Genomic DNA, 22,607 nt, shown 5'->3' on the forward strand with positions numbered 1-22,607 from the left:
CAGCCTATGATTTGAAAGATATTTGATTCAGCTAACTAATCTTTTGCATGGAGGGTTGTACTGTTACAAAACAATGATAGAATAATAAGAGTATGGATTTGTTTTTTAATGTCCTCCCTCTGTATGAATATCACTTAGCTCTTGACATTGAGAGCAGACCTTCTCAGGATCATAAAGTCTATCTCTGCGGCTATGCAGTCCAATAGTGTCGACAAAAGACAAAATAAAATCCCCTTCACTACATCAGTATGCCTCTTTCTGTCCACATACTTTGATGCATTCGTTCTGTGAACGTGAACATGTTAATGCAACCCATCGCATCACATGCTAGTTTCACACGGTGGTGAGCGACCTCCCTCCCCTGAAGACTTGAGAATATCAGGTGAAAGGAGGTGGTTGTCCACCTTCTGTCCACTTTGGATGTTGTCTTCTGCTGCAATGGCACCAACCGTGGCAGAAGCACAGTTTTGTGCACTTTTCGGGGAGGTGGGAGTAACGGCAGCTCTATCGATGTGATTTCTCCCTCTTTGGCTGTCGGAAGACGACAGGCTGAACCCTGGAGAGCTTGTGGCTCCTTCACCTTCAAAGCCTTTCCCTGGGGATCTGGGACTGTGCCGAGGAGAACCCGGCAGCAGTAATGGATCAGATACCGGTAGCTTTGGTGTCAGTGTGGCTGAGTCATCTGTCACGACTAAGTGCAAGGTGGAAGCCCCCTCGTCTGCAGATTCGGTGAAGTTCACTTTGAGTCCCTTGACTTTGACTTGGTTTCCTCGTGGAGGGCTCCTCATGTTTTCACCGCTCGGATCAAAGCTTTGGTTCTCCTCACCCTGCGACATGGTGGTGATGTCTGACTTGCATTGAACAAACTCGTAGAGGCCCTCTTTGATGATCAGGGGCTGCTTTGCTTTCTCAGAAGCTCGTTTCTCCAGGGAGGTGATCTGGCTAAGGTCGAGCGGAGGAGGAGCGCGTGGATGCCTTGTCTGAGCTCCTGCGAAATTTGGCAGTAGCGCGCTTCTCTCTACCTCACTGATGTCTGTGGCACAGCTGGCGAAACTGTCAACACTGGACAGGCTTCTTATCTCAGTGATGGGTCTCTCTTTGTGCCGTGGTTCGCACTGCACTACCTTCATCTCCATCTCTTCTTCTTTTACAATAGTGCTCGCATTGGAAGCCGAAGGTCTGCTGCTGCTCATGGATGAGGCGGCCGTCATCTGGTTGTACATTTGCTCGAGGGATTTCGCGTTCAGACGTTGAGGGCTTGAAGTAGGTTTGATTAATCGTTCTGGAGAAGCCAGCTGACCTATTTCTTTATATTTTGCATCATAGCCTTTGGAACCCAAGTCAGAGTTTGGGTTCTTCTGATAGTTCCAGCGACTTGGTGAAAGATGATTGTCTGCGCCCTTGTCCTCATTCTTTTCTATCACAACATCCAATAGTTCCATATTGCGAGCAAAGGCATCTTTCAAGTTCATTGACACAATGCTTCCGTTCCTCTTGGCCCTCTCAAGTGCTTCTCTTCGTTTGATAGCCTTTTCTTGTCGCTTCTGTTCTTTGTAGAACTCGGAGAAGTTGTTCACAATAATGGGAATGGGCAGAGCAATCACTAACACCCCAGCAATGCAACAGAGACCCCCCACTATTTTGCCCAGAAGGGTTTGGGGATAGATATCTCCATAACCTACAGTTGTCATAGTAATTGTTGCCCACCAGAATGAAGCAGGAATACTGGTGAATTTCGTAGCATCTTCATCTTTCTCTGCAAAGAACACCAGACTGGAGAAAATCATGATGCCCATGGCTAAAAACAATATCAGCAGTCCGAGTTCATTATAGCTTCTTCTCAGCGTGAACCCAAGAGACTGGAGACCAGTCGAGTGTCTCGCGAGTTTCAGAATTCTCAGGATTCTCATGATCCGGAAGATCTGAACTACCCTGCGCACATTCTGGAACTGGAGGACACTCTTGTTGGATTCGGTGAGGAATATTGTGACGTAATAAGGAAGGATAGCCAGCAGATCAATGACATTCAGTGGCCCTTTGAAGAACTTCCACTTGTTGGGAGAAGACAAAAAGCGGAGAAGGTACTCCATAGTGAACCAGGCGATGCAAACGGCTTCAACGTGGGCCAGGTTCGGGTTGTCGTTGGATTGTCCAAATTCATCAATCACTTGTAACTCAGGCAGGGTGTTCAGTGACAGTGCAATGGTTGAAAGAATTATGAACAGAATTGATATTATGGCCAGAATCTGCAAAAAAAAAAAAAAAAAAGAAGAGAGCATTTAGTGACATAACATCATTTACTCCATACAAACTCTCCGAAGTGTCCAAATAATTGTGACCACTGTAAACTCATTCAGAAAATATGTAAATCCACATATCAAAATATAAAGTGCTAAGTTTAAGTCAGTGTAAGCACTTCATTCAAAATCAAAATAGCCTAAAGGTAGTTTTGTCATAGTAAAAATAGTGTTACAGGTTTTCAAAATTTTAAAGAAATAGTGACATTTCTTGAAATATATAATAATAATATAATAAAGCAAAGGCTAATGGGACTAATGGAAAACAAAATGAGAGAGAGAAAGACTCATCCTCATCCTTATTAAGATAATGTAATCTGCATCGTCTGTTCTCTCATTCTCCTACTGCACATCAATTCACAAATGGCTTTGACAAGCACTTATTGATCAGCTACTTTGTTAGAATATAGAGGTTGTCTCGTGAGGTTATCTAAATATTCTTGCAAGGTAATCAAATAACCCTGATCAGATTGAGTTACTTGTCTGGCTATTATATTGCATTTCATCAAATCAATTTCCCTGTTTGCTGCATTACAGGTAGAGGAAACATCATGTTCTCACAAAAAAAACAAAAACAAGCATTAACAATGCAAAACTTTTGAAATGACAATGTCAATCTGTGAATGCTTTCCAGGTAAGCGTGAAGTCTGACCCAATTTCTGCTGAAAATTTGGGACAAAGTGTTATCTTACTACCATTTATCAATGTCAAGAAATGTATTAATCATACTTTTGGAAAAGGTACTACTTAAGTTTCTTAATTTAAACTAAAAAATTGACATTGATCAAGAGATGTTTATAAACTGAGTCTTAATATGCCTTAAAATTGCTGTATCAATTTTAGGCCTCTTCAGAAATACTTCAATGATATGAAATGGTTTTCATGATGCCACCAGCTTCCAGTTATACTACCCATCTACTTACTTTTCTTACTTTTTACTTTCATGCTTTGATATAGAACACATTGTATGTTTACACACAGTTTATAGTTTATATATTTCAAGTCTGAGTTTTAGGGAACTTCTATTGTACTGCCATAATGCCCTTATAAATGATATTGTCATCCTCAAAGAAGTAACAAACTATAACGTACTGCAAAAGACAATGAGCAACAAATGGAGAAACTGTTACTCATTCACTGGAACTGAGTAAGAGGGGATTAATAATGATCCTGGGTGGAGAATAAAATGTCTGACCTTGACACGATCCTGTCATTATGGGTGGCGTAAATACCATTATGAAAGAGATGTCATAACACACTTCTAAATATTCAGCACATTTGATCAACTTCATGATATTACACTAGAATTAATCACACCACAGACAAATATCAAGTCATATTACGTCCAATCAAAATTGTTCAACTCTCCTGAAAATATCAATGCACTAAGGAATGGATGTTTTCACTAATTTCACACAATAAGCACTGTGACACAATTTGCCAGCCCAATATTCGATACTAGAATGCTTAATGTTACAATGTTTAAGGAAAACTAAAGAGATTACTGGTTGATTCTTCCCTTGTGGGGGGAGGGGAAAGACTGAGTAACTGCTCCTAACCTTTCTATATCCTTACTATAGATAGAAACTCAATCCTATTACAATTATCCTGAAATGTCCTCCCACACAGACGACAATGTGAACACCTTTGCAAGGTCCATACGTTCTTAAACAAGAGTGAAAAATGTCACGATGTTCTGATTGCAACAGTAACATTACATTACAATGGATGCTTTTTCAATGAGTTTATAGAGAAGGTTAATTCAGGAGTCTTGGTGAGGGTTTCAATGATGCAGTGCAAGGAAAGCCTATAAAAAAGACAAAATCTAAAGCATCTAAACAGTGTAACTTTGCTTGCTACATCAATGTCGTTTGTATAGTAAAGCAGAGTGTTTGGTTGTTATTGATTACCCAAGTATTGAGTGTTGCTAGAGCACGTTAAACAACTGATGAGCCAGGCTAAACAAATGTCGGGGTCAACAGGAAGGCACAAATGAATGCGTATGTTTACTGCTAGAGGTGTTTGACATTGTGTAATGCAGTAGAAGTATAAGGAAAGGACTCTGAATAGCTCCCAGGGAGCCATCACATGACGCAGGGATTGTCCCCGCCAGGTAGGGAGGAGTAGTGTCTGGCTGTGACCAAGAGACCTAAAGTCCAGTCAGAGGTTGAGGTACCCACGAAGATAAGAGTAAAAAAGAGCTGATTTTAATCCCTGGAGAGAGGGTCACTGAGGTAACTCTACAGGACATGTTATATACCTTCTAACTGAGATTCATTTTGCATGATTGTTTAGTTTTCCAGTCAGAAAATGCTTCACATTATTAGGAAAATATTTCTCCATTAAAACAAATTCCATAGATAAAGGACTATTTATAAGGACTGAATGTAAACATTTTTAATACAGTACCAAAAAACATTACGCTTAAATAATGGCATAAACATAGACTAAAAATATAAAAATGGAATTTAAAACACTCAATGCACATTGTCAAAGACAGACATAACAATAAGCTTACTTTCTAAATAAAATCCAAATAAATAGTATGGTTCATTCAGAAACTCTGGGAATGCAGAATGCATTTTCTGTAATTTATTAGTTATACAGACTTTCATTTTAACAATATTTAACAATGTTTTAATGATGTTTTACTGTAAAAAGTGTACATTTTTTGATAATTTCTACTTCTGAAAAAAATACTTTACAGTAGAATTGCATTGTATTGACTTTTAAATAATAATATTTGCCATCCATAAATATTAATGTAACTTACAATAAACCAAATATACAGTCTTAAAATCTACATGCTACCATCAAAAAGAGCTGCCTGTTTACTACTATACATTTTTCTAAAAACATCACAGTCACTCTGCTATTATCAGCTGTGTCAGACCTACACCAGCTGATGGAACCTCACTTAAATCAGAGCAGTTTTCTGACTTTATGGTGACTTTAAGTTTGAAGGACATGAATTCCCAGCCTGATGTGTCACTGTGGTCAGCTCATTAATCAGTTTCACTGAGGTTCTGGGAAAAACATTTATATCAAGGTACGTCATACAGGCCTCAGTTTAATGCCTCTGCTGACACATGCAGTAGGGCTGTATTTGTTCTCAATGCAGGATAGACAGGAGCGATAAGTACTGATGGAGAGAGGCAGGAGGATTAGTTAACTGTCCTCATCTGTAGATCTGTATAAACGTGATTACAAGGGCAGTGATCTCAACACAGGGAGATTTCTGGCATTGGGCCAGGGCTTATGTGTATAGGGAAGCACAGGAAGCACCAAGAGATCTCTCAAGTCAACTAACCCTAATTTAATTCTGTCTTAGAGAAAGGGTACTACCTTGCTGATGTCACAAAGTCTTTTGTTTACATTGTTTAATGAGTTTCTTAAAGGATGAAGCGCGTTAATGATGTTCTTTGAATCTGTGGCATCCAGAAGCATTGGCATGTTCTTTTTCTATTTTCAGAATGACATTTTGAAATTAAATGAAAAGTATTCAAAATTTTAAAATAAATAATTTTATTAGCAAAATACCAAGTAAATCAGAAGTGGTCTCTTTGCAAATCACATTTCTTACATTATTATTATATGAATGACTTTTATTATACATAAACGTTTTGAAACCTTTTGAAACTTTTTGTAATGTTTTAAAACCACTGAAATGTATGTTTTTTTTCTTTCTGACAGCTAATGTTGTTAATAAGGTTCTTGTGTCATTAATTAAAATAAATAGAAGCATTGTCAAAATTTTACAAAGGCGATTGGAACCAATATTATCTTAATGTAAACCCAGACACAAAATGTCCACTATGTAACAAAGAAATAAATCTACTGTAAAAAGTGTATTTTACAAGAAAATACTATTTCAGTTTATCTACTTCAAAATGTGGTTTAATTCAATGTGTTATTTGCCATTTCTTTGTAATTGGGAAATTTACTAGCAATTTCTGAGTGAAATCTTTTATTATTATTTTTTTTTTTTTTGCGACACAGTTGCATCAAGAGACATCAAAGTCGAGCCAATTAAATTTACTCAGATGAGAAGAAAAATATACAGCATTTCATCTGACCAGTAGATGGTGCTATAGACCAGAATCGAGAATTGCAATGAAATAATAAACACATGAATCAATACATATTTGTCTTCAATGTATAATTTTACATTATCTTTTATCCCCTTTCATGGAGTTGCAGTATCTCATATCGAATATGTACAATTCCAAGAGACTGCCAAACCATAATGTATAGTGAAGTGAAGTGACATTCAGCCAAGTATGGTGACCCATACTCGGAATTCGTGCTCTGCATTTAACCCATCCAACGTGCACACACACAGCAGTGAACACACACACACCGTGAACATACACTCGGAGCAGTGGGCAGCCATTTATGCTGCAGCGCCCAGGGAGCAGTTGGGGTTCGGTGCCTTGCTCAAGGGCACCTCAGTCATGGTATCGAGGGTGGAGAGAGCGCTGTACATTCACTCCCCCCACCTACAATTCCTGCCGGCCGTAGACTCGAACCCACAACTTTTGGATCACGAGTCCAACTCTCTAACCATTAGGCCACGACTTCCCCAGGAGGGTGAAATTAAATGTGAGTATGGTTTGGGTATCTGCTAGAGCAGGGATCCTCAAATCTGGCCCACGAGATCCACTTTCCTGCAGAGTTTAGCTCTAACCCTAATGAAACACACCTGAGCATGCCAATCAATGTCTTCAGGATTATTAGAAAATCACAGATAGGTGAGTTTGATCAGGGTTGGAGCTAAACTCTGCAGCGCATTGGACCTCCAGGGCCAGATTTGAGGAACCCTGTGCTAGAGTGTGGAGTTGAGCTGCTTTGGTCCTTGGAACATCTGACTTTTATGGTGAGTTTAGCCAAAAACATCTGGCTGATTTTTCTCATTCAAATTCACTGCCCACAGAATTATTGTCTTGGCACTGAACCAAGGATCTGAAAATAATCACAAATAATATGTATATGGAAAAACTGTTTACTGAAAGCAATCTGGCCGAACATGAGGATTTGCCTTTTAATCTGCAGGGTGAGGTGGATTTACCTGTATTGCAAAAAGTGGAAGGTTCACATGCGAGACAAAGACCAGGAAAACAGAAGCATAAAACATTTTTCTATGAAAAAAAAAACAAAAACAAAAAAACATATATATATATATATAAGAACTAATGAATATTTCGTAACACTGATTCATGTTTCAGCGCAGCACCATGGACAGCTCCTTCACTCTACAAAGCACTAATCCAGAAAGCGGCCTGTGATTCAGGAGTTAAAGTGTTAAATCCATCTTCTTTTATCTGTGAAGCTTGGTCGGATGCTCAAATGACTCAGTAATGTGTTCTCTCAGAAACAGTTACAACAGACCAAGCTTTCAGCTCTTCCCTTAGAGTATGGGTGAACTATGCTGTTTTCACAAACAATATTGGCATCTATTGCTTGATAACCTGTTTTTTCAGTCATCATTTGATGTTTCAACTGTAATGCAGTGTCCCAGAAGACACCTCTCTTCCTGAGAGGATGTGAAGGTTAAATTATTTCTGGAGAACTTTGTTATCATTACAGCCATGAGAGGAAGAAGAAACTCTGTCTGGAAACCCAAGAATGTCTTGATCGATACTGAAGGGTTATTTATAAAGAAGTGTCATGGGATCTGTTTGATTGTGTGTTTTTTTTATAGGATAGGTTAACTTGGAGCTTAACTCCCACATTTGTCAAGTAGCTTTTGCTGAGTAAGAGACACATTATCCAGCTCCTCTACAATGTGCAACGGAGTGTCGGTGAACATGCGAAACCAATAGAGGGTCCAACATGCATGAAACCAGCTGAGCTACAAGATAGTAAGATGACTACTCTGTGTTTGACAGTGTCTTTGCATGTGCGGGGGTGGGAGGAAGCAGGGGGTCGTGATTATAGTGATTAGTCATTAATGTGGCCCTGATGACTGCTTGTGATTTACAGGCTAGCCCTAAGCCTACCACTTACTCGCATGCAAAATATTCAGCCGCACAAGTGGGGTAGGCAGGCAACCTCTACTTAAACACAGTGTACAGCCTGCTATTCAGTCTGTCCAACTGCCACTGACTATTTTTAACACAATCTAAGATATCGGCCCTCATACTAGATCCACGAGAATTTGTCCGAAATTTGTCCCCCAAAAAAGCATTTCACAGAACGGAAATCACAACTGGGTTCAAGGTGAGGTTGAGCTCAGAAGATAAAACTATAAGTCTTATCCTACAAGACTGGCAGTGTTCCTGCCCGTGGCAGGGTTTTAGCTTTTGTGGGTTGGGTAGGTGGAGCTAATAGCATGTATTTTGTTGTCACACTGTATGAATAGCACACAGATTGCCTAAGAAAGAGCATCACTAGCACAACAGCATGAGTTCTGATCTACTCATACAAAACCTGGCTGTCTGCTCTCAGTATAGTGCTTTCTTTAATATTTCTTTAATAAGATATCTATTATCTTTGTGTGTATATACACAGTAATGACTGAGTCCTGAGACACATACCAATGAAAAAGCATCCAATTACTTGATCACTGACCCAAAAGTCAATATAGATTATAACATGAAGAGACAGGAGGAAATCTTCCATGCATATATGCCCTTAAAAGCATCAGTCCTTCATAACTTCATAAGATTTCACAGAAATAGAATTTCTTCAAAAATATCATCTGATTATTAGATAAAATTATCATTTGTCATCTGATAATATTTGTTAAACATCCATCATATGAATAACTCTAGTTTTGATTTATATTTTTAATATTCCCATTGACTATTCTGATATAAATGTAATATTCTTCTAACATTCTCAGTATCGATCAACCGCATTGAAATTAATTAGTCTAGTAACTTTCAGCTTTGTCATGTAAAAACATCATTTTGTTGGCAATGCTTTCATGGCTTCAACTGAGGCTGTTTGGCAGATTCATACTTGTGTGCATCTCTGACATTATCTTTGCATTTAGCTAAATACCACAACAGGAGCTTTGTTACACCACAGTTGATAACCGTCTTTGAGACACCCTTTAAAAGCTTTCCAACTGCTTAAACTCAAACTATAAAATATCTGTGTGTAGCACAAACCTTTTTGTACATATTTACATCTGCATTTGAACATTCCCAGTGTCTTTAAGGATTAAGAATAAGGAAAGCATTAAAAATGTTTCTGCTGTAATGAAATTAAAGGAAGTCATTTCAAGTCATTCGATTATTAGAATGTGAACGTGACAAGGTCATATATGCTACAAAAATGCTAGACACAGTAGTTATTGATTGTAGGTCACGCTACATTAGTAATTGGCTTTAACCCTCAATGAAGCTTCAATTACAGGATCAGATCATAACTTGGGCTTTTATTCATCAGAGTTGAATCAAAGGTGGAACTGTAGCTAATTTGTTTATTCATTACTCCGATTAAAGATGAATCTCTTTAGGTTTCTCAGGCTTAACTACATAATTGTGTGACATTGTGGGGGATGGAAACTCCGCTGAGTCGGCAGAGAGGCTAAAGGACTTGTTCCACTGTTCAACGCCCACGTTGGGCCTATGTACAGTACTTTGCTCCCTTTGGGTCACAAGCTCAGCCCTTCCTTTTCAAAGCACTGGATTACATAACGTGACAATTACTTTCAATTCAGAGATGTCTGTTCTCATTTGAGGATATATTCAAGTTTGAATTTCATAGTTTTAACCTTCATCTGAACTCTCACATGGATTTAATAACTGAACTGGAAAAATGTTCTGCCATTTTTTCTAGATTTTGTCAAAATATATGAACATATAGACTTACTATACAGTTAAAAAATTGCATTTTTAATAGTTATTTTAAGATGAAGTGTTCAATTGTTTTGAAAAACTGATTTAATTGTAAATTAAATTAACACATTAATGTCTGAAATATAATTAAATTAAATCGAAAGTATATAGAGTTACACACCATATTAAACATTCATCTGTCTCTTTACAGCACATTATTCAAATGAAAATAGTTCTGCTTAGTCCATAATAATCATAAAAGGAGATCGATTTACCTTCCTCACTCTATAAGTACATTGAGAAATAATACCTTTACAGAAGTGGACAAAGAGTGAATTGTTTTAAAATGATTAATGCAATCTCACTATAGTTAATAGGATCTAACAGACTCTTAAAAGAGCACTGGATGTAACCTTTACTCATCGTCACATTTACTTTGTCTGTTGACCTCCATGGCTCTTGCTGTGATGGCTGAGAGGGGAATTCACTGGGTATCTCCTTGCACCCAGAGTCTCAGCCAGAATCCAGGGCTCTTTATTTAGTAACAGAACCTCCACAGACAAAGAGCTTTTCCTTCTTTTTCCCTTTCTCCCCCTTTCCCATTCTTGTGTTTGGCGCAGAGAATTTCCACTCTGTCCAAGAGCATAGAGTATCATGTCATGATCAATTACTGTAAATACACATAAATTATTCACACCACAGATATTTCAGTTCTGAGGAACAGTGATCTCATCAAAACAATCTGCAGTGAACACCTCTTTACAGATTATGATATCTAATAAGATGTCTCTCAATATCAAGTAAAGTTCTTATGGCTTTTCGAGATTCATAAAATGCATACAAATTATAAGTAAAAGTATATTTGAATTTTTTTTTATGTTACATTTTCAGGCTTTTATGCCTTTAATGGACAGCAGAGAGATGACAGGAAAGCATTGGGAAGATAGAGGGGAGTGGGATCAGCAAAGGAGCTCAAGACAGGAATCGAACTCGGGTTGCTGTGAGCACAACTGCGCTATATGTTGGCGCACTAACCACGAGGCTATCGGCACCAACAGAGATTTATTTTTAAAATTGCAATTTATTTGACAAACAAATATATATGCCTTTTAGTTATATGTCATGTATTATTTTTACTGCTTTATAAAAGACAAATTTGAAAAGCATATTATTAATTAAACGAACTAATCTTAAAAAAACGTTTATGTAAAGTGATATTTTGAATAAATATATTTTTGCATTTTAGTCATATAAAAAAGTCACTCAGAAGAGAGACTCCACAGGATGATTCACTTTCTCTGTGGGCCTCATGGAGAAAAATAGACATGTTTCCTTCGTAAAAGGCTGATCTAAGGCACTTAATTTCATATTTTCAGCAGCAAAAGCTCTGTATAAGATTCTGAGTAGTAAGGAAATATGTTTTTGTTTGTTTGTTTTAGCCAAGACTAGAAAATAATAGCTTGACTACCAATTGAAATTATCAAACATCTAAAATGAGAGGAACATGAAAGTGCAAATTCAACCAAAATCATATCCTGAGGTACTAATACTCTCATCCATTGTTATACTGTATCATGATGTCTCTTTGCATTGCTTACTAAAGGCTCAGGAGGTTTACAAAACAAAAGAAGGTGATGTGACAGACGAGCTCTTTAAAGGAGCTCGGCCTGGCCATGTGATGGAAAGGGTTAGAGTCCTCTGACCTTTTGAGAGGACACACACCACAAAATTCCTCTGAGATAAGCAGAGAGTCAATGGGAAACAGAACAGTTAAACAAGAAGGAAAAACCCAAATAAACCACTTCACTCCTCAGCCAGCACATCAAACCATGGAGATGCTAAAAAATACAAATGTTTTTTTTCTCTTTCAAAGAAAAGAAGATGGCCGGTTAAAATGCTCATTAAAAATAAGTTCATCTACCCAGGTGATTCACAATGCTCATCCTGTCATTTCGAAACAGCAGAAACAACGCAAAAAAGTCGACATCCCCTGCTGCTCTTAATAACTTCCGCAAGGTGGAAAACTGCCTTCACTAATTGATTAACTGCTCTGGCTAAACACGTGCCCACATTACACACTGTAGCCATAAGCCAGACAAGCCAGGGCCCTCAGTCTATTTGTAGGAGCAGACTAGGTAAATCACCAAAGGAGATTAAGTCTCCATTGCCTCACAGAGAGCGGTATATGCTGACCGCTAAACTAGCCACTGTTCACTTTATCTTTTCAACAACCCAGCAGCTGTCCAGTTGCAAATACCTTCTTTTATAGCTTGATTGAAAAATGCTTATTTGCTAGTACTTGAAAGGATCAAAACATTGTAATTTTACTAAACAATTTCATGAGCTCCGAAAAGTATGTAACGGCTGGGTAGTCCATCTCAACCTATAAAGCAAAAATCTATATATTAAAATATTTGAAACTTTATTGGTAATATAGTAAAACATAATTACATACATTTTGTTTTTAGGTTTAGTTACTCAGTTTTCTTCATTTTTGACAATTCTTCCAAAAAAAAAAGTTTGTCCAAAATATATTTAATAATTACATATTACATTTACCCCAAACATATATTTCAACTGGATGTATTTTCTTACTTCTTGAAGTGCATTTTGTAATGTATTTTGATTTTCAAAACCATATATTGACATTTTTAAAATTAAAAATGCATTTCCTTGAACTGTGCTGTTGGACTAGATTTTCTACGTACTATATGTTTATATATGTTTTATACTATACACTTAAAATATTTTGTCTGTTGGCTGGAAAAAAATTATATGTAATATCTCGCCCCCTTATTATCATCACCACCCCGTCCCGTATTCGCCGCCCTTCCCCAGGCTCCCGACGGGAGTGGGTGTGTGGGAGAGGAGGGGCGCTGAATAGCTAGGGCTGGCGGCGTGTGATGAGGCGCACCTGATGTGAATAGAGCTTCATCACCGCCGCTGTTTAAATGCCAAGCGCGCCTCTCCTCGAGAGACCGTTCTCTTCCCCGTGCATGCACGCCGGTGTCCTCGTGGGTCCAGGAAGGGAGCGTCGAGAGCGGATGGAAAACCGCACACGTGAGACGGCTGACGGGCCAGGATGCCGGGCCGTTGAATCACCGGAAGTGCCGCGGATAGAAGAATGACGAAGTCGCTGAAAAGAAGCCGCCGTCCCGGAGGGGAGCGCGTGCGGCCACCGGACTCCGCCCCTTACCTGGACCCTTCCTTTCCGAACACTGCCCTCCTTCACGACGAGGACACCAACCCCCCTGTTTATTTTGGACACTTTTACCCCCTTTTGGATACTTTATTTGATTATTTTGTTTAATAAAAACCTTTCCAAGGCCTGACGCCACACCCACTGTGTTTGTCGTTTGCTCCTCCCGCCACATATATATATATATATATATATATATATATATATATATATATATATGTGTGTATATAATGGGAATGTACTGAAATGCAAAGTAAAGTATTACTGGCAATATTCTGCTGCAATATGCATCAACATGCATTGGGAAATACCTCCTCCGTAGGATAACAAACCAATAACCAAACCACTGAGCCCACAGAAGTGAAGGTGGAGGTCAAGGTTAGGAACTATTTGCCATTAATCTTGCAGCTCACATGTGATTAATTACGACAGGACCCCTGCAATGTAAAGGGGTATGCTCTGTCTTCCCTAAAACCCAGACCCAAGCATGCAAAAATTCAGAGCTACAGTAAAGTGGGGTTTACTGAAAAGAACTGCTTTGTAATTTAATATAGGCCTACTGCTATATATTGTTAGCACACGCATACCATACCTTCTAAATAGGCTTTGTTGCAAATTGCAATCCTGACAGTTTTTTTTCCATCTCAAACCTCCCTCCAGTGAACAATGGTGATATGATAAACTGAACTAAGCTGAAGGTGATTTCGGTCAATACAAAGCTGCTTCTGACTAGTCAGAGCAGACATTATAGCCGATAGGTGTAGGCTCAATGGACGCTGTGTGTTTGTGCTGACTCACTCAAACGATTGACTGGCAACAAATCACAGTGGCAGTGACTCAACCTTCATCTTCCTCTCTGAGAGCAGAACGTGCTACTCCACCTGCCCAGTCCCACTACCACACATAATGCCAATGTAAATCACACAATGAATCAGAGTGAGATGATATACCTTGTCCTTTCTGGTCAGGTAACAGTTGACAAATAAACGTGGATAAATTTTAATTTGATGCTTAGAGTTCACTCAGCTGGCTAGTGGGAATGTTTATAAGTATTACCATCTGTCTTTTCTCTCCTCACTTTTGTCACTTTCTCTTTATTATAAAGCTTCTTTTTAAGACCTATCGCATCAGCCTTTACTTTTAGTTACACTGAGTTCAGTGTTGTGCTCCAAATGCTGGACATTAAATGTATGGAATAAAAGTCTAATGTGATTTTAATATATATTTAAAACATAAAAAAAAATAAAAAGTTCAAATATAATCTATAATCATTTTACATATGATCAACTTAATTAATAACATCATTACTGTTATGATGACAGTTATTATTATTATGGCGCAAAACACAGTTTTGTTCAGGATTCTAGTGAGTTTTATCAAACATATTTGTCAACTTTTTTCATTTCTTTAAAATGCTTTTATTTTCCCCTTGGAAAATTTATTTTCTCGAGAGCCAAAGGGCAAGAAAAAAATCCTGTACATTAAAGCATTTCACTAATGGCTCTTCTGACTGCTTTCTCTGTCTGTATTCTGGGAAGTAGGCGATCTGTGTATTGGGACTGGGCAGTGAGTGGAAACAAAGCTCCTGAGCAGCTGTGAAAAAGCATTTTAATATTCTCAACAACCTTCTACCCATGTACTAATATGTAAGAAAATAAAATTAGTCAAAACTTACTTAAATCCACAATGAGAGATATTTAAAGCACCATATTTAAATTTAAAATACCATGACAGTATCTTTGTTTTATTGACTCATTCTTAATCATTCTTAATTAAGAAACACATGCGCATATCAGTCATCCGTGCAGCATCTCACCACAACGGCAAAATCAAGAGCAACAGCAAACTTCTCGGATGGAAAATACAGCCAAAATAGTTTCACATTGACATGCAGGAGCATAAATGTTTCCTCTAGCAAGCTATATCCCACATAAAATATGCCTCTTCTTTTGTGGCAAAAAAGCCTGGGCTAATATGTCAATCACGACAGCCGGGGAAATGCATATGGGATGTGTGTATTTATAAATTCATCTTTGGGTTTTATATTTCATCATATCACTGCTGGCATCAGTCTCAGAATTTTGCAGTCCAAATTTTACCCTTGAATTTGCCCCTAGTCATTATAAGACAAATTAATAATTAATTTCAAACTGAATATTTGGGCTCAATAATAACTCTCTTCAGTATTTTTTTAAGTGCTGGTTTGTTGATCTAATGTTCTCTCAGATTCTCAAATGGAACATCCTAAATTAAAATGTCATAAATGAATAACTACTGTGGTTAATAATTAGATAATTAGTGTGGATACACTCTGATATTTTGTACTGTGTATGTGTGGGCCATGCCTTGCCCTACCTTGGCCGCTACAGAAGAGCTCGGTTTCTCCAGCAAATCCCAGAGCTTCTGCCTTTTGTCTGGACAGCAGCCCGTTTCCACCTGATCTCCTTCCTTTTCCCTGAGAGTTTCAGCCTCTCTCCTCAGCTCTTCATTCATCTGCTCCTTCTTCTGATGGTACCGTGCCTGGCAACACGACTCCAGATAGATCTCATCGATGCCCCAGTAGTCAAGCTCCTGACCAAAGGACAGAGCGCACATCTCTTCCATCATATGTAGCTTGCCAGTCCGGTAAAAGTTTAAAATAGAGGAAAAGGCACCTGGGTGCCTGTCAAAGAAATACTCATTATCATTTAGACTGTAGTCGTCGCAGATCTCCATTAAGGTTTCATGTGTATTGCAGTCTCTGAGTTTCCCCAGACGGGTTCGTGGCAGTCGGTCCAGGGTTCTCCATAGCACCTCATGGACCAGTCCACCCACATTGATCCGGACTCTTCTGGATCTGGCTTTTGTCCGGATTATGTCAATAGGTTCTGGCGGGAGTGAGCCCTGTGGCCGTGAGACCTTCTGAGCTCCGAAGTTCGCCCTCTCGGTCATGACTGTTACTACTCAAATGTTATGCTAATTCAGATGTCAAATAGGAGTACTATGATGAATCCACCTCAGACAAGGCCCTCCATGGTTGCACCTGAAAATCAAAGACATTTCAGGACATCTTTTCATGTAACAGAAAAATTCCTTCAATAATATTTTGAATAATGCATAGGCATATGATTAGAAAAAAAAGAATAAGGTGGAGTTCTAAATAAAGCCATTCATAAAATAAAAATATCATTTTATGGAATTCAATGCATTCAGAACTCCAACACTATAATGACCCTATTTTATGCTCCAAAAAATTAATGAACCAACAAATTTTGCAGGCTAAATCAAGTCTCCAAAGCACGCAGTTTTTAGAAAGTAGAGGATTATGAAAGGAGGAATATTAACAAGGGCCCTGGACTTCAGTAGTTCTGCTGTAATGGGGTCAATGAAATCATGCAGAATACTAAACATGTTCTCAATTTAGGAATAAAAAGTGTTATAATATATATATAGGTGGTGTAACTGTCCAGAGATCATTAAATACTAAAAGTGAGTCCTGGAACTACTTTGTTTTAAAATATTATAAATATCTGAATATGTTTTATCCAATAATTCAAAGTTCTTGTAGCAAACATGCAGGAGGCCAAAAAAAAAAAAAAAAACATGCAGGAGGCCATTTTGTTGTCATGTGACAAGAAAAGCTGTGTGTGTGTGTCAAGGTCATTAAGTTTTTTACATTTTACTTTCATTTTTAAATAGCATATTCTGACATTTTTATGTGGAGGCATGTTTTGGGAGTAACATTAAGAAAACGTCTTAATATTCAAAAATCTGTAATGTAATCTGTAATATTTGTGACAACGACAACAACAAAAAACAATAATAGATTAAAAAAAATTATACAAATCTCGAAAATAGCCTTATATTGTTATTATTATTCCACTTGACATTACTATGACATTGCCAGTCAGTTAATGTGTTGTTTTTTTTTTATTTGTTTGCAACTTTGCAATCAAAAATGTATTTTCTAAGAACTTAGCACATGCCCTTTCTTTCTTTCTTTCTTTCTTTCTTTTTTTAAATCATCTTCAACATGTAAATTCAACAATGACTATTGAAATGTTCTTGTGTAGCATTTGGATGTCAAGTAGGCTATACTTTTGGCTCTGAGGACAGACGGTAATGCGATTGAGTATTTAAGAATGTCTTGATGATAAATCCCGGTAGGACTATTTAACGGGCTTCTATTTCCTGCTCTTAAAAGACTTCGTAACAGCCGGCTATTTAAAACTCCCAACCAGAGAGGAAACTATATAGGCCAACATTTCATAATGCTGCAGCACTGCGCTGTATCAAAACTATAATGTCCCATTGTGTATAGTCTGCATGGCGTTACCACCCTGCCACATAATATATATCCGCAGCTTTATGCTTTATCCCCACAAGGTTAAGTTGGTGTGCCCTGACTTTTGTGTACAAACTCACTCTATAAACTCTATTTTCTGAGGAAAAATCAACTCAACTACAGTGCACGAGACACACAAAAATATTGAAGTTTGTTACTAAAAAGATGATTCTCACAATTTAAATAGCCTACTAGAAGCTATCTAACATCTAATACTCAGCCTTCGTGTCAAATTTGAGTCTTTCCTTTAAAAACTTTGCATTTCAAGCTGTTCAGGAACGTTCATTACAGACTAATCCTTAATCAGGAAGGTAGAGGCTGTACTTTCCAGTGCACCTGTTTCATGACAACTGATTAGACACTCTTCTACACTAAAGTTCTTCATCTGTTCTTATTAGATAATCAAGAACCACTTTTGCTGTAAAAAACAGAAAAAAACTCTCGAGTCGAAGTTCTTGTAAAACAAATTACATCAAGCAGCAAAGCCATTTTTTTCTGTCAGTAGCGTTTATTTCTGAGAGTGAAGTCTAAATAGCTGGGACACGCTGAGAGCAGCAGAACTGTGTTCTGGCATGCCTGTCTGTGGAGTTTACTCTGTCTGATGAAAACAATGCAGTCTTGCGCACAACTATCCAACCGACCTTTTTTTAAAGCGAATAAAAGCAGCGAAATCTTACCTTCCCGCCGTTCAACTCTTGTTCCTTTACCTCCACAACCAAAAAAAGAATTCAATTAGCCTCTTATTTCCCCTCCATCAGCTCAGCGAAGTGAGGCGTCAGTGGTACCCATGCTGAAAGGGCAGTTGCTCCTCTTCATTCTGTATGGACCGAATCTCACAAACAACTCGCGCGAAATAAGCACAGTGACGAAGTTGGACAAAACCCCGAAACTGTTGATTATTCTCGCCACGAACCCATGATAGTGTGTTGAAAGTGGAAAGCGGCGCGCGTAAAGACAGCGGAGCAGCGACTGAGCACGAGTGTTCGCCCCGCGCGCTGCATCACAGTCCGGAGGTGAAGCCTAATTGGATTGAGCTGTACATCACCAAGGATAGCAGCAGCATCAGATCCCTCCGTCCCATACAGGAGTCAGTGTCACTGATCTCTAGCTCTCTGTCATAGCAAGTTCAATCGAGGCGGGGATATGACACAATGGACCACGCTGATCCACATTTGGAAAAGGCTTAATATAGAGCATATCAACCTGATATCAGTTGCGTGGTATTTAAGATGATATTTAAGATTGTCCTATAGAACCTAATCAGGGATCACTTCATTGAAGAGATAAGAATATTTAGATAGCTAGGGATCTATCTATTTATCTATGACCATGTTATTTTAATATTCATAAAAAAGCAGGCATTTTGACACTGACCTAAAACTTTCGAAAACTAATGACATAGCAAAATCGAAATCCCCTCTGCAGAACTTTTAATGAGTTATACACAAGACCTCTATTATGGCCATTAGTTGCAATTATAAGACAGCATGGGGGACAGTGCTGTATTTCAATTGGCCACTGGATGGGGATATAATCCTTCTTTCTCTCTGCACTTTCTCACCCCTTCACCCTCCCTGCACTACATTTGTACGCAACACTTCCTGTCAGCATTCTTCTGTGCAACTTTAACTGAGTGGGACAATTGTTCCTTTGAGATTCATGCCCGTGCCCATGTCAGCAGAGAGACTGTCTCCTTCTACCTCCTCCTTTTTGTGGACCTACCGAAACTCCTAATAGCGGCAAATTCATTAAAAATACAGAGGATATGGTTTTTGACCTGCAAACCAAACACTCACAGCTAATGAAGGTCAAGTGCAAAGTTTTCAGAGGTCATGCTAAGAGAGAAGAAGAAAGTATGAAGTGTCATGTTAAAATAAAATTCAAAGTGTGCAATGTTTTTCAATTTCAAATTAATGACTTTGTATATACAGAAAAATATTGTATAAATGCTACAGTTTTTACTTCTTTACCTGTTACACCTGGTACACTACAATTACCTTAGCATGACGAAAAAAATATATTATTATTATAAATGTTTTAACATTGATCTATAAGAAATTTATATAAATCAGTGGTTTAAAATCAGGATGTCATCATGCTGTAAAATGCAATAAAATACAGGGTTTTTGGAAGTAAAAATGTATGAATTATATAATGTACAGTTAAAATTTGTGCACTTTTACAGTAAATTATTGATAAAATTGCCGTTATAAGTGAACAAACTCTAAAAGCCACCTTGTGATTACATTGTTTATAAGTATAATAAAAACAGACCTTTCCATAAGTCCCTGCATCGTAAATCATTAATGATTATATTTTACGTAAATACTTTTTTTCTTATTATTTTTGTTATCATGTATGTGTTTTTTTGTTACATTTTATGGTTACATTTAAAATAATATATTTTTACAGTCTTTTGCCCCTTCTTTTTCTTAAAAAAAAAATTTAAAGTGTAATATTGAGGTTATTTTTCAACTTGGGTTTATTTAAAATATATTAAATAAAAAAATTATTTGTTTGCCTCAAACTACAAAGCTATTAGAGACCAGAAACAGTTTAACGCTTTCTACATTGTGCCACTAATGCCATTGTAACAAAACCTTCAGGCAGATGGTCGCCGTCTGTCTGGTCTGAGAGGTCGTAGTGCCTCCCTTTCTCAAACTGTAGAATTAGTAATGCAACAATGGAATAAAAAAGATGCAAGGACCATAATGTATTGGGTGTTGATTCTGACAAACTAGAGAGACAAACCTAATGTCCTTGTAACAGTAGAGCCCCATGAGGTGGTGAGGTTTCACCTAAAGCTCTCACACTGTTGAGGCTCTGAAAGAAAATCAGAGATTATGGAGAGTAACTCAATACCACCCGGTCTCTGAAGAGAGAGAAAGAGACTGCAATTAGTTAAAAAAAGATGAGTCGGCATGAAAAACAATTTAAATAATTAAATCATTTACAATTACAACATTATTGTTATTTGGGATTTTTGATGCTTCCATGTAAAATCCTGATGTGCCAGAAGTCCATCCAGTTCCTGTCTGTATCATGCATCCTGCAATTAGGTGCTGGATTGTCTCAGGAGGACGTCCCTATTGATTTAGAGCTGAGTGCTTGTTCTTGTCCTGCCATGATTAGAACCTCGTGCTTTCCACCGGTCCTGCTATTTTAAACCAATTTCCCAAAGTCAGCCATACCAGCTATTGTATCTGGCAGTGGTTCATCCCATTGAGAGGTTTTCTGATGGCTCTTCCACAGTTATTCTCAAAATCTGCTGGTCTGTGAGAGTCCCTCAGAACTTCAACACTGGAGGCATGATGTATCAGGATGGTGGTCTTGATACTTAATACTTTCCACAGGCTTGGACCCTGTTAAAATATAACACAATATGCATTTTATTCTTAGTAATTGAATTTTTTTGGAATGAAAATGTTTTGATGTATGCACAAAATGTTCTTAAATTAGGAACATGAACAAAAAAATAATGGCAGTGAATAACCCCTATATATACAGTTGTGCATGATTTTTTTACACAATAGATAGTTAAATGTGCTAAATGTGTTTAGAGTTCAGAATTAAAGTGATGCTGATAGACAAATGTAATTCACTCTTAGTTTTTATGAATCATATATACACTGAAAAAGCATTTGGTATAAAAAAAAAAAGTTAATCAATTTCACAAATAATTACAAAGAAATAGTAATTAACATTCAATTAAATGTGAAATTTGAAATAGAAAGACTGAAATAGTATATACTTGTTAAATGTACTCCAATTATCTTGGTTTTATTAAACAAAAAAGTCTTTTAACATTAGATTAAAGACAATAAACCTAGCTAATTCTGTTTCTTATCACCTATCTGCAAATGTTTACAATTAAGATACGATCAGATCATAAAACCGATAATTATTACAATACCTTTTAATCTTATAATGGAAATAAACTGAACTGTATTGGACTATATGGAGTTAAGAGATCTGTTGCTTAGGTAACTCAAGGCAATGTTTATTATGTTTAAAATCAGAAACCTCCAATTTGAGCTTTGAAATTGAAGGAAAAAATGATGGCCTATTGTGTCTCTGAGAAAAGCAAACATCACATGCTCATAATTAGATTAGACATGAGATGTTTGCCTTATCAATAAAAAAAAATCCTTATATGATTGGTTGGTTCTGCTCCAAATTACATGTTTGTAGTGACTGTAAGTCTATTATGGATTTAACCATATGCTACTTTACTAAATGTTTGTATGAAACAAGTTTTTGTCATATTTTGTATGGAGACACTACAATGTTGTATTGCTAGGCTAGAGTTGTCACAACTAATTATCTTCATGAGCAGTAATGGCCTATGAACATAACCAGGGGTTTATACCTCTTTAGTACTCACAGGAAATTATCGTAAACCTGAAATGGACCACTCTGATGGTAATATGTAACCTCTTAACTCCTAAATCCTTGATTGATATTTACAAATCTCACAAGTAATGCTCTATTTATTGAATTACCTGAAAAAAGGATGGATGATGTAAATCAAATATAATTAACATGAATTATACAGAATCACAGTTATATCATTTCATACATAAAACTTAATAATGTAATATAGCTGGTGGAACTTGATTCTCATCATCCATAAACTTACGTTTTTGCTCTTTTCTAAGTGCACCCATAAGTCTCATTAGGAACCAGCTGGCTGCATCAGAAAAATAGTAAAGGCTCTATCGCTCTCTCTCTTTTAGTGAAACAGTGTAATCTGATAACCAGCACACATCTAACCACACTATAAAACCCACTCACTGATAGCAAAAAAAGCCACACACAAGCCAACATAGAGGAGATTCCAAATGGGTAAGAATGGACCTCATCAACAGCCTCTTCAACAATATTTAGTTTGTGCTGTTTATACCTGATGTTCTGATCGGTTTCATAAAATTAGCCTTTTGTTTGAAGCTTGTGTGTTTGAAAGGCAATCAGATGCTCTACTCTGGCTGTCTGTGTCTGTG

General features: G+C 37.5%; 1 protein-coding gene across 1 annotated transcript; it reads right to left on the reverse strand.

Moving 5' to 3' along the window:
• Window positions 1–94: 94 nt before the first annotated feature.
• On the reverse strand, window positions 95–18,706 carry LOC306880741 (potassium voltage-gated channel subfamily B member 2-like). Its single transcript, XM_079434478.1, has 3 exons — window positions 18,285–18,706; window positions 15,639–16,305; window positions 95–2,246 (listed from the first exon to the last, which is right to left on the reverse strand). Exons 2-3 carry the CDS (start codon window positions 16,212–16,214, stop codon window positions 321–323), a joined length of 2,502 nt encoding a protein of 833 aa, XP_079290604.1. The 5' UTR covers window positions 16,215–16,305; window positions 18,285–18,706; the 3' UTR covers window positions 95–320.
• Window positions 18,707–22,607: the final 3,901 nt, after the last annotated feature.

Source organism: Barbus barbus, assembly GCF_936440315.1.
Source record: "Barbus barbus genome assembly, chromosome: 15".
Taxonomy (NCBI): domain Eukaryota; kingdom Metazoa; phylum Chordata; class Actinopteri; order Cypriniformes; family Cyprinidae; genus Barbus; species Barbus barbus.